The sequence below is a fragment of the Ammospiza nelsoni genome, chromosome 13 (assembly GCF_027579445.1).
Source record: "Ammospiza nelsoni isolate bAmmNel1 chromosome 13, bAmmNel1.pri, whole genome shotgun sequence".
Classification (NCBI taxonomy): Eukaryota; Metazoa; Chordata; class Aves; order Passeriformes; family Passerellidae; genus Ammospiza; species Ammospiza nelsoni.
Genome location: NC_080645.1, coordinates 15,555,843 through 15,568,457, shown reverse-complemented (window position 1 = coordinate 15,568,457; position 12,615 = coordinate 15,555,843). Strand labels below are relative to the sequence as shown.

The window sequence follows — 12,615 nt, the reverse complement described above, 5'->3', positions numbered from 1 at the left end:
CAACGGCCACGCCCGCAGGACCCCCTCGCGCGCCGCCATAGCTGCCCACGCAGCGCCTGACGCGCGGGCGCCGCGCGGCGGCCGAAACCGGCCCGTGAGCGGAGGCGGCCGGCGGGCGCCTGCAAGCGCTGGGCGGCCCTTGGGCTCCGCGCTGCCGCCGAGCACGCTGGGAATGCGAGTCCCGCACCCTACGGCAGTGAAGGGAGCGGAGGGGAACGGGGACACGGTTCCCAGCGTGCAGCGCGCCGAAGGGGCGGACGGGGCTTTGCGCGCTCTGCCTCTCGGGAGTTGTAGTCTCAGCGAGAGACGGGGACGGACGGACCGGAGCGACGAGGACTGCGCTTCCCGTCGGGCGGCGCGGCCCCATTGTGGGCACGCTCGCAGCCCATTGGCTGCCGGCCGCGGCCGGGCCTCGCTCCCCGCCCGCTGACACAAAGCGGGTCCAAGATGGCGGAGGCGGGCGCGGGGAGCCCGCACGGCGGGGACGCGGCGCCGCCGGGGCCGCCCGAGGAGCAGGAGCTGAGCCGGCGCCTCCGCCGCCTCTACCCCGCCGTCAACCAGGACGAGACGCCGCTGCCGCGCTCCTGGAGCCCCAAGGACAAGTACAACTACATCGGCCTCTCGCAAGGCAACCTGCGCGTCCACTACAAAGGTGCCGGGCTGGGGCGGCGGCGCCGGGTTCGGCCTCGGCCCGGAGCGGGACGGCCCCGGCGGGACCCTAGTCCCGGCCGCTCCGCGGGGCCCGCCGGGCGCGGGCTGAGCCGGCAGCGGCTCCGGCGGCCCCGGGGCACCGGGAGCGGCGCGGGGACGGGCGGCGCCGAGCTCCGGGCTCCGAGAGCCTGCTCAGCCCGCGGCTCCGGCTGGGTGCTCGGGCCGGGCTGCCGGGGCTCGGGAGCGGAGGCGCTGGGGAGCCGGGGGCTCTCCCCGGCGGGGTGTGTGGCCTTATATAACGCTGTGCTGTGCCGCGGGACCGGGCCCGGTGCGGGCAGAGCTGTTTACTCTGTCATCCTGCTCGGAGCCAGCCCAGCGCTCGGATGGCCCCGACACGCTCCGGGCCTGGCCTTTGGCTCCTCGGGTTTGCACCACAGAGCTGCTCGCTGATTTGTAGTGCGATGTTTTCCTTGCTCGCTGTTGGAGCTGTTCTCCCTACCCACCCAGCGGAGAAGTGATTATTCCTTTTCCAGCCTGGCTAGTAAACACTGATGTCATTCCCTTCTTGTGTAATCATTTTTGTCTTCTCTCTGTGTACGTTGGTCTTCAAATTCTGTCTGTGGGGAGGGGGAGAGGTGGTGCTGAGAGGCTTTCTCAAAAACTTCCTAGTGAAAACAAAGGGAAAGCTGAAATGCTTGTGCTGTAGGAATTGTTCTTGGTGGCAGTGCAGAGTTGTGTATGCTGGTTCTCTGGAACGTGTGCTTTAAATGGCTGGCTCCGTGTAGAAACAGATCCCTGCTGGCTTCAGACAGCGAGGCTTTAGATCAGGACACGTGAGAGGCCAGATCCCCTCAGTACTCACATTTCTGTTCTTTCTTAGGTCACGGTAAAAATCACAAAGATGCTGCCTCGGTCAGGGCCACTCACCCCATCCCTGCAGCTTGTGGCATTTATTACTTTGAAGTGAAGATCGTCAGTAAAGGTAGAGATGGGTAAGTGCTCCTTGCAGCCCCGTGCCTGGGGATGTGTGCTGGCAGCTCGGCTGGACTCTGGCCTCCTTTCCCGAAGGGTTCCAGCTCCCTGTTCCAGGCAGGCCCAGCACGGGCAGGTTTTGTCTCCTGCTGAATGGATCTAAATGAGATGGAAAGCCCTGGAAGCAGAGGCACTGGCACAGCTGTGTCCTGAGCTCTTGGAGATGGGCACTTCTAAAAACACATTCAGTAAATTGGGAGTCTCTGGTGTGATATGAATTAAAGTAGGTTTTCTTCTTGCTGGCAAGGTCTGATCACTGGTTTCTGGAATTGTGATGCCTCAGAAATGAAGTGAAGCAAAAGGGAGGAGCCTTGAGCTTTATTTTGGACTGCTGCAGTGGTGTTGATGTGGTGAAAACTACTGGAGCACTGGGGAGAGCAGTAAAGGGGCATTTCTGACAAGGTCTGGAGTTCTCTTGCTAATGTGGATTTAATTTTTACTCATTATGAAGGTGTCAGTCTGCTCTGTGTGGATGGCCCTGGCATTGTTTGTTGTTAAAGGATGAATATGGCAGGAATGTTATCTGGAAGGAAAAGCCACACAGGAGGAGGGATTGGGTGTAATTAATTAATCCAGTCCTTCAGGTGTGACATTTGAACTCTGACCAGTTTAAGGGTTGTGGGGAAGGCAGCAGATGTTCCTACTAAAATCCAAACAAAAGTGACAACTTGTTACAGTTGAATTTTTTTGTTGTCATTGTTGAAGTGAGAAGTGGCCTACTTGTAAAGGGACTTGGAAGGATCTCAGTTTGTGCTGCATTTAGGCCCTTGATAATTACTAGGTTATCTGCAAAGGTGGCTGGGCTGAATTCCTCCTAAATGAAGGGAAAAGACCATCCTTATTCCTTCATTTCACTGACCTGCCTATTAACTGCTTGTCTGTTTTGAAACACTGCCCTTGATTAGTTTATGTAACTGCTAAAACTGAAATAATTTGCAGTGAGCTTCAAGACAATTTTCCAAAGAAATCACATTACAAAAGGTCACTGAACAGCACTTAATCTTTACTGCAGTCTAGATCAATCTTAAAGGGAGATAATGGAATTTTCTGCTTGTCTCCCAAGATCAGAGTTTTCTGTATTAACAATTTATTGTTTTTATTGTATTCTGTAATTACAGTGATTTTCCAGGAATAATTAATTCCAAAGAGAGACTCATATGTGTTAACACAACAACCTGAACAGGAGCTGCTGGTAGCTCTGATCTGAGGTTGGGCAGTGGAGAGGCTTTGGGAGCCTCTCTGATGTCTCAGCCATTCCTGTGCCTTGTTTTTCTTTTGCTGGTGGAGACAGATCCAGCTTTTATCTCGCACAGGGTGGTGCTGGGGATTTGTGGTTGTGAATTTCCACTGTAATGCTGCCTGGCTGTCACTTGAGAAGGTGTTTTTGTGTATCTCACCTTTAATAGTTTGAATTGTTCCTGCTGGAGGCTCAGTGTGTTGTACTGGTGAACCATAGCAGGGATCTCTTCTGGGGAGGCTCCCCAGTGTTGATTCCATCATGGTGACTTCAGTTCAAAGGATTGAAGGTGCAGACATCTAAAGAAGGGATTGAGGGAATGAAGTTCTCAAGCAGTGGAAGTGGCAAAGCCTGTCCCTAGGAACAGCACTTGAGCAAGGGGAGAGGAATGGGAATCCTTCTGAGCTCATTTCAGAATGGGTGTTTCAGCCTCTGCCCCAGAGCTGGTTATTTGACTCCTGTGTGAGGTGAGGATGTGCAGTTATTGCCTGTGTTCTCCTTCTGGAGTTTGTGATGGCATTTCACATTTGGGTTTAAAATCTGAGTGATTTGGTTTTGAAACAAGGCTTTGGTGAAGGGAATTTCAGGGAGGGTTGAGGAGTCTGATTTTGCTCAAAGCTGTTGTCTTTGTGCTCAGCATTGTTAGTTTAGGGCACTGCACTCTGGTTGGATACTGACACTTGCTAATAAACAGCAGAAATGAAGGTTTCAGATCAGAAATGGGATGGAAGCTCCCAGTGGCTCTTTATGGAGAATAAGAACCCCAGAACTCATCCAACACCTTGCCAAGGGATGTTGCCTGTGTGTGACATGCTCTGATAAGAGGCTTCTTGAGCTGGCATCAGGCAGTGCCATTTTGGATTGGTGATGTCACTGTGGGAGAGAAACCTGAGCTATGGAGATGACTCAGGTGTCAGGACCACCTTTTTAACTTGTCCCCTGCTTTTCATTGGACTGAGGGGATTTAAAACCAGTGTGCTCTGGTTCTCTCCTCTTTTCTCTCACCACATCATATCCTAGCAGTCAGAGCACACATCCCTGCCTCCCCCTGTTTGCCAGGCTGAGAACTCCTGTGCTCACCCCAGAGCCAGCACAGGGAAGAGAGAGGGAGGGACTGCAGCAGCACAGACACAAGTTGCTTTCTCCTGCCACAGCTGGTGGAAAAATTTCCTCTTTTGCACTGCCTTGTCTCCCCTGTGCCTTAATGCACCTGCCCCAGGAAGGTGCTTTTGTTAAAGAAGCAAACAAAGTGATTCATGAAAACTCTGCCTTTGCCATAATTGGACTTTTCTGCCTCAGCATTGGTAAAATCCTTTACTGGTGGATATTTCAAAGCAAGTACAACATCCAAAAAGTCCATTTGGTGCATGCAAGAAACTTTTAAGACTGATCAGGTTTTCTTAGCTTTGGATTTTCCACTGCTCATGAGATAAAACCACCGTCCTTTGAGAAGGACAAATGTAATTCAATTTTACTTTTAGTTGAATGGTAGCTACTTTTTATCCTGGTGGATTTAGTCTTAATTGATAAGAGGTCATGTTTATTTACTGGGTTTGTTTTTTGTGCAGTTTTGTTTTGGTTTTTCTTCTGGGAGATTGGAGGCTGCCAGGATACCATTGAAAAATTGTCTTGACAAGGTTTTCTAGGTAACATGGAACAAATCAGATCTGTCAGTCTGTTGATCTGTTGCTGCTTCTTGAGTGGGGAGATGGTTCTTATCCTCAGAGAGCAGAGGAGAACTGAGTTTGCAGTCTCTGGTCCCAGCCCTCCTGTCACCTCCTTGTCTGTGCTGAGCACACAGGGAGTGGTTCCACAGCACTCTGGGATGATACATGGCAGGGCTGTGGGATTCTGCCCTTGCATTTGCTGTGTGTTTCTACCCCTTCCCTCATGCAGACACACTGCTGCCCTGTCCTATGGAGAGCTGCTTCAGGGAGATAACTGGTGGAAGGCTGGCCAGAAAATAATGGATGATGATTTCATCTATTGATGTCACTGTCAGAAATTACTCCTTTTTTTTTTCTCTTTAAATTGAGGTGTGCTTTTCAGGGTTCCCTGTATTAATTGAAGGCAAGTCAATAAAGGCATGGCCTGAGCTGACAGACAAAAGGGTAGGATTGCAGCAACCCTCTGTCCCATTCAAAATGTTGTTGAAGAGTTTTGTTTTAAGACTTGCTGGTAGTTAATTCCTGAGCCATTGTGTGCTTGTCTCCTGAGTGATGTCAGCTGGAACAAAAGGACAAGAGGCAATGGGTCACAAGTTGTGGCAAGGGAAATGCCAGCTGGACATAAGGAAGAATTTTCCTTTGTGGAGATGGTTGTGGACCCAAACAGGATGCCTGGAGAGGCACTGGCATCTCCCTCATCACATTTGCCTGGGGGAGCCCTCAGTCTGCTGCTGCCTGAGAGATGTCTCAGAGTTCCTTATGCTTTGGGCAGAAGGGTGAAGAAAGAATGTCCCAGGGTCCCTTCCTGTCCAAACCTCTCCATGAATCTGTGGATGGCTTGCTTCCAGCATTCCTCAGATGAGCAGATTGGCAGAAATGCCTGTGACTCCTCTGTTCCTGAGCTACCACAAATAACTCAGCCTGTTATCCCTGTGCTGTTCATAGCAGCTCAACCTTAGCAGTATTTGAAGCCCTGAACTCTTGTCCTCTCTCCCTCCAGTACGTGGTTCTGCTTGCTGGTGATTTGTCAGCACATCTCACAGCCTCTGTTCCCCCACTCCATGATCTCTGCTTGGTAAACAGGAACAGGGACAGACTCACCAGGGCAGGGCAGCCAGCCCACAGATTGGAGGCTGTTGTGACTCAGAAGGACAAGTCATCCTTGTTGTCCTCTTTGTGCTGGCTGTGGGTGACACTGTGTGTTCCTGACCACCACTTTGGTTTCTTGGCTGGCTTTACCTCCCCCAGCCACGTGCTGGGGTTGTGATGGAGTGTGACTGGGGAGGACGTTCCAGAGGCCAGCCCTGATGATGCATGGGTTCTGAATTCTGGCACAAGTCACCTGTCCTGCTGCCTCCTCTCCATTTCTGAGCTGCTCCTGGAACAGACAGCCCAGCAGCCTGTGGATTGCCTTTGCTGTCTTTTCTGGGACTGGTTTGGTCTTGGACAGCTGCTTACTCATGGGTGCTTTGGTGTGCTGCCATCCTGACCTCTCTGGTGGGGACAGAGTGACTCTGTGCAGGCACAGCAAGTGTGCTCTGTGGGCAGAGGAGGTGCCAGGGCAGCCCAGTGGTTTCATGAGGACTTTGAGCCATCCCAGAAACATCTCAGGATGGCTTTTCTTTTTGCCATGATGTGTTTTTGTGTGCCAGCACTAATGACTGTGTCCTGATCTCCATTGTGCTCACAGTCTTTTTGCTGGATCAGTACCTGAAACAGTGATTTCTGCATTAGGTGGACACCCAGAAAGGCAGGAGAGGGAAGAGATAACCCACAGGGAATGCTGGTAACCTTCTTCCAGCCCCATTCCACAGTTACTGTGAGCTGTGCAGCCTGTTGTCCAGAGATGTTCAGCACCAGCTTAGGTTGAGGAGAGTTTTCTGGGAGAGGGAGAAAAGAGTTCTTTGAGGAGAGTGACTGAAGAGCTAATCAGCTTAGTCCATACCATAGTTTATGTTAAATCTTCCTTTAGCTTTCATACACAAGTGCCATAAGCCAGACTTAAAAATAGCTTAGTTTCTCTCTGACTGAAAAAGAAAAATAAAGGTCAGCTGTGTTGGTTGGTTGCAGTCTGTACATTAGTAACAAATCATCTGCCCCTTTTCCTTGCTTATGTTTCTCCTTGCCAACTTTCCATTTCTCCTCAGCATATGGTGAGTGTGATGGCTCTGTGAAAAGCCTTTTGCTCATGTTCTGTAATGGTTTCCAGATGCTGCCAGAGGCCTGGCCATGGAGAGCTCTGACAGCCCTGGCTGCTTGTGCTCAGGCACCTTGGAGTGCCTGTCTGGATGTGCCTGTAGGGAGGGGTAAGGGACATTCTATGGGAACTGAGGATTTCTTGTGTGATCCCTGATTTGTTACTGGGAAGCCTGTAAATAATTTATTTCCTCCCCCCTTTTTATTTTTTTTTTCCCATCCTGGTTTCCAAGAATCCAAAACCAGCACAGAGAGGGGGTTGTTCTGATTGCAGGTAGGTTTTGTTTGAATTTCTGCTGTTCTGCAGACACTCATTTAAACAACTCAACACACAAATAAAGTCCCCAAGTAGATTCCATAAACAGTTCCTGCCTTGCTCCCAATTGCAGATTGCCCAAGCAAGTCCTTCTTGCTCAGCCACCAGCTGTGCCTTGGTGCTCTCAGGTGTAGAGACTCATTTTCTGCAGAGGTTTTGTCAGTTGATGACACCTCACACAAGTTGTTATTTCTTTGTCATTGTTCTGCTACACTCTCCTGAAAGGGAGTAATATTGAGAGCAGCTTTTCAGTGTAAAGGAGTCATGAACTTGGAATATCTTGGAATATGATTTGCACTTGATAGCTTTTTTAATTCCTTTCTTTTTTATCAATGAAATGGAAATTTAAACTGAGTGTTTTATAGCAGTGTCATGGGCCATCCATTGTAATAGCTGAGTATCAATTTATCATTAAAATTATTTGTGAAATAAGGCAATGAAATGGCAGCAGTGATGGTAATACATGACTTTTCCACTTGTGATGTGTGGATTTAGGTATGTCTGAGATCTGAGATTTCCTAGATTTCTGACTGTGATAATTATTTTTGTTGTTGTTGGAGTTTTTTGTTCAGCTTCTTATGGAATTTTGCACAGTAAAGAAGAAAAATTTTGGGAAGGGGTTATTTTTGTTTGGTTATTTTTTCATCCCCCTCCCTCTGCTAGTTCTGAGTATCTGTTATAGAATACGTAAGAATGTGACAAAAGCAAGCTAGCAAAATCAACATCTTTAGAATATATGTAAAACATTATTATGCTCAGTTCTTCAGAATATGTTTGCAGTTAAATCAAATCACAGGATAATGGGAACTAATTATTTACATATTCTAAGCTTGCAGATCTAAGGAATTCTGTTTAATACTAACTTTTATAAGCTGGATAACTTTTATGTAGGAAAACCTTTTTCTTTCACTTGAGAAGCCTTGAAATGATGAACTGCTGAAGAATTTATCATCCAGTGTGAAGCTTTCACTCTCTTTCTTCAGCTGTCCACTGAAGCTGAATTGTGTTAGTTGTGGCCAGATTCATTTTTTATCCTGCTCTTCTAGCAATGGGATTTACATTGTACCTGTGATATAAGACTGGATCTGTTTCCACACTGCAATCTGCCTGCTTGTTTACAAGTTCTTTGTTTTGATGCCCTGGTGCACATGCAGCCTTTGTCCCTTGTTGTGGAGATGTCAGAGTGTGAAGATCTGTGAGTTCAGTGTGTGGTGCTCTCCCAGCACTCACCCAGCCCTGACTCTGCTGCTGTTTAAAGAGAAAGTGTTCTTATTGCACCAGTGCAGCTCTTACAACTTCAGGTGTTGCTTTTTCTCTGAGACGTTTTGCACAGAATTAACCCTCCCTCCAGATCTTATGTAAATATTGCAGCTACTTCCTTCTGTAATTTCATTAATTATTATTAGGAGGAAAGAACTCCTCCTTTCATAGGAATTGTTACCATCCAAGCCTAAAGCAGAGGAAATTAGCCTATAAGGAAGTGAGAATACCCCCTAAGAGACAGTTAGCTGGTGATGGAGTGTTTTCTTCTGATTTGGGTATTGCATTTATATTGTCCCCCTGTTTGTCAAAGGAAAAACAGGGGCTCAGGGTTCATTTATAATCTGTCTGTTATGATGGGCTGAAATGCAAGATTAGTCACCAGAATGAAAGAGTCATTTAAATACTTGCCCTCTTTTGGATGCTTTTCTGTTAGACATTTGTGGTAATTCTTAGCATTGTTTTTTACTGTTTTCCAGCCTTTATTCATGGCAGAAAAAATGTTCTGTTACTTAGAGTGGCAATCAAACAATCTGAAGTCATTTTTCAGTTGTGGAAACCTGTTTAACTTCCCTAATACATTTTCAGTGACTGTGAGCAGTGCCTTTGGAAGTGAGGTTTGTTAATCAGCAGGACAACCTGAACAAAAATCCTTCTTATTCAGTTGGGTGTAACCAGAATAAATAATCAGAGAATGAGTATCAGTAATGCTTTGTGCTGTTCCCAGACTGTAGGCACCATTTGCCACTGAGATGGTTTGTGTGTGAACTTTGTTGGATATCAGCTGACTTGGAGAACGAGTCAGCTGCCAAGAGTGAGAAAAACAGTAAATTGCTGGGACACCTCTGCTTCAGCTGCATTTGCATTTGACCACAGGGTTTGGGGTTCTGTTGGATGTGGTGATGCTTGGGGTAGCAGATGGAGAAACTGGTTATTCTTGACAGATTTTAGTGATTTTACCTTGCTGCTTGTATTTGGCCTTTTCTTTCTTAAATGGTGCTCAGATCAAGTCTTCATCTCTGTATTTTCCATCTTTCAGAGCTCCTACAAACATTGTTAATCTACATCATCAGTCTTCCTTTCCCGAAGGTAGCACAGGCAAGGGACACTTTGGCCCTTCTTCCAGCTGGCAGATACCACTTGAACGTGATCCTAAAATTAGAAGGGAGCTGGGAATATGATACCTTGGTCTGTCAAGCTTTTCATTCTTCCTCTTGTCATTTTATCACTAATTACTCATAACCACCCTGAGAAGATTTGTTATGTTACCAGATTGCTGCCTCTCAGTTTTGTCCTGCTCACTCACCTTCCCTTCCACAGCCTTCAGCTTTTAAGGATTCTCTGCCTTTCCAAGGGCTGATGTACACTGGATTCCTCCTTGCCTCAAGATACTTATAGTTGTTTTTAATGAGCTCTTCAAAATTTTATTTTCTTCCCTTTATCCCCTTCTTTTCAGCTTTGCATAGTTTGTCAGTAAAGATTCTTCTTGGGGAATTGGGATTCTTCCTGGAGCCCATCAGGGCTATTTCTGAAGCACTATCACAGAACAGCACAATATGCACAAATAAAACCAGAACCTTTTCCACTCTAGAGATTATATTCCCTTATAAAGTAGTTCCAAAATATTTGTTGTTAGACTGAGGAATTGGAGACTGTTGGAATCCAGTGTTTTACATGCCATAGGTAATTTTTCTAAGCAGATGTAACTTGTTTTTTCACTGCCTTAAAACAATGTTCCCCTTCCCCCACCAGAACTGCCACAATGTGGTTCCAAGTGGTGAGTTGATAAGGGTTATCATTTCTAACCACTCTTTAAACCTGGCATGAAGTCAGGACCCACCTCAGACAAGAATGATAGTTCAGAGCTTTACAACAAGAGACTGTGCAAGTCTCTGAAATGCCACCACTGTGATGTATTATTCACCTCTAACTTGATCATTTGGTTTGTTTATTTTAGATTTAACTGGGCATGTTGAAAGAGTGAGGTGCATGATAGCTGGGAGGACAGGATTCCTGCCACATAGGTGTGGTTATTAGAAAAATCTGCAGGATACAGGAAGCCTTTGAGTCACAAACCTGTGGAAGAGTGAGACATCCCTTGTTTAACTCATGGCTCAGCAGGATTGCTTGGCTTTGGCTGAGCCATGTAATAGAATGCCAATCCCAGGCATTTCCACCCTCTGTTGTGTTAATGTTGGTTCACAACTGCTTTGCTGGAAGTCATGGCCTTCAAAACAAATTATTCAACCTCTCTGCTCTTAACTCTTTCATGTTTGGACTTTGGTGCCTGTTGGCATCCCTGGCAGTGTCATTCCAGCCTCCTGTGCTGTGCCAGAGTGGGGCTGGCTCAGGAAAGAAGAGTTCTGGGCTGGTGGCTGTTACCCAGCCAATGCTAAACCAGTGTATTTTTTACCCTTTGTTTCCCCAGCTTTTAGATGGGCTGAATTTTGTCTTCCATCTGGGTGAACCTCACAGCCACTTGAAAAAATAGTGGCAGGGATTGTTTCACCATCCTGACGTGGTACCTTTCAACAAGTTGAACAATAAATACAGGGGAAACCTGTATTTATTATTTTTACTGTCTTTCTTCTCCTGGCAGAGCCTTAACAAATCTGCCTTGCTAATTGTCAGCTAGTGTTAGAGATGAGCACTCAGCCCAAGTTCATTGGAGAAAGTCTTGCAGCTTTTTAAGGAAGAAATACTTCCTTTTGTTTCAAGTATACTCCAAGTCCGTGGGCTAATTGCTTTTCCCCTCTTTCTCCCCTGCCTTTATTTTGCACACAGTGCAAAATTATTATTATTATTTATTTTGCACACAGCAGTGCTTCCCAGGTGCTTTCCATTGACATGATCTTTGCTCCTGGGATTCCTGAAAGTGAAGAATGTAGTTCAGGTCTGCAGGAGTTCTGTTGCTGTGTTCTCCTCTGTTGTACTCAATGAGTTCTTCAGTCCTGCTCTGGAAAAGCCAAATAGATGCAAATCCTGGAATTTCAGCATTGGCCACTTGCTGTCAAAGGGCAGGTCTGTTCTGAAGGTTTTCTGCTGGGTTCACAAGGATTTTTGTGGGTTTGCTCATACAAAGCAGCTTTAAACTGCACAAAAAACTTTTCTTACATTGTCTTTTTGGCAGGTTCTCTGAGTATCATGTTTGCTCTGGAGAAACATCTTTTGACTCAAAGAATTGCTTCTCATATGGGTGGATTCTCCTTCTGGGACAAGCTAAACACAGCCATCAGTGTCTCCCCTAATTCTGTGACTCTGTAATGCTTAGAGCAGCCTCATTAAGAGATCTCTTTGTTTCAGTTTAGGTCAGTGAGATGTTGTCACTCCTGTGAAATAATTTTTCTCATTGTTTTTCAGATGATTTCTGCCCAGTGACAATATATAATTCTTCCTGACTGAGTCACTGCATTTGAGATCTTTTATATCTTTAAGAGTTAAAATTTAATTCCAAAATGCAGTCATCATTTTGATTTTCCATTTATTTTCCAAGAGAAAGTCTTATTGACAGAAACAAAAACCAAATTACATAATTTTTTTTTTAAATATACGGATTTAAAATGCAGCTTTGAAGATATCTAAGACAACCCAAGTTGTCTTAGGGGCCAGAAGTGGATGTCACTGTGCTGGAGCAGCCACATGTTGGTGTTCACTGCTGAAGTCCTTGGCAGCTGGGAAGGGACCCAAAAAGCTTTGTGTCTTTGAGCTTAATCTTAGCACAGCCATGGTGCTGTGAGACCTGGAGGAAAAAGCCCTGAGAATACTGCTGGGGGTGTGTGTGTGGAGCCAGAATCTTCTGCCATGAGAGCTTTTTACCAAGGTCCTTCGTTCCTGTGCTGGGGCCAAGGAGAGGCAGGGAGGGGATGGAGCAGGCAGAGCTGATGGTGGGGCTGATTCAGGCACAGTTTCTAAAGCAGCCAGTGCTGGGCAGGGCTGAGGTGGAGTAGGAGTCTGGAAAAATTTGGTGCTATGGTAACTGCCAGGGCTGCTGGTGAGTGGAAACAAGGCTGTTCTGACTGAATCACCAGCATGTGTCTGAATTTATTTTTGCCAGTCTGCTCTATTTGGAATTGGTCTAATGATGCAGCATTTTTGAAGCTTCAGATTAGGTGTGGGGGACATGTCCAAGTATTCAGTGTTCACTGCTCAGAAGATGGTTTTAGGAGGTCACTTTTGCTCAGATTTGCAGATTACCTATGATGGATAATAGATATAAGGGTATTATTGCCCCCAAAATTATTTTTTCCAGTTTGACA

At 46.6% G+C, this 12,615-nt stretch overlaps 1 protein-coding gene across 4 annotated transcripts in view; it reads left to right on the top strand.

The window, feature by feature from the left end:
• Positions 1–343: 343 nt before the first annotated feature.
• RANBP10 (RAN binding protein 10) overlaps positions 344–12,615 on the top strand; it is a 63,460-nt gene continuing 51,188 nt past the window's right edge. The window contains exons 1-2 of one of the 4 annotated variants that reach the window (XM_059481266.1): positions 344–652; positions 1,532–1,643. In XM_059481266.1, coding sequence (XP_059337249.1) covers positions 448–652; positions 1,532–1,643 — 317 coding nt within the window. In that variant the 5' untranslated portion in view covers positions 344–447. The remainder of the gene's footprint in view (positions 653–1,531; positions 1,644–12,615) is intronic. The other 3 variants (XM_059481265.1, XM_059481268.1, XM_059481267.1) reach the window with 3 other exon arrangements.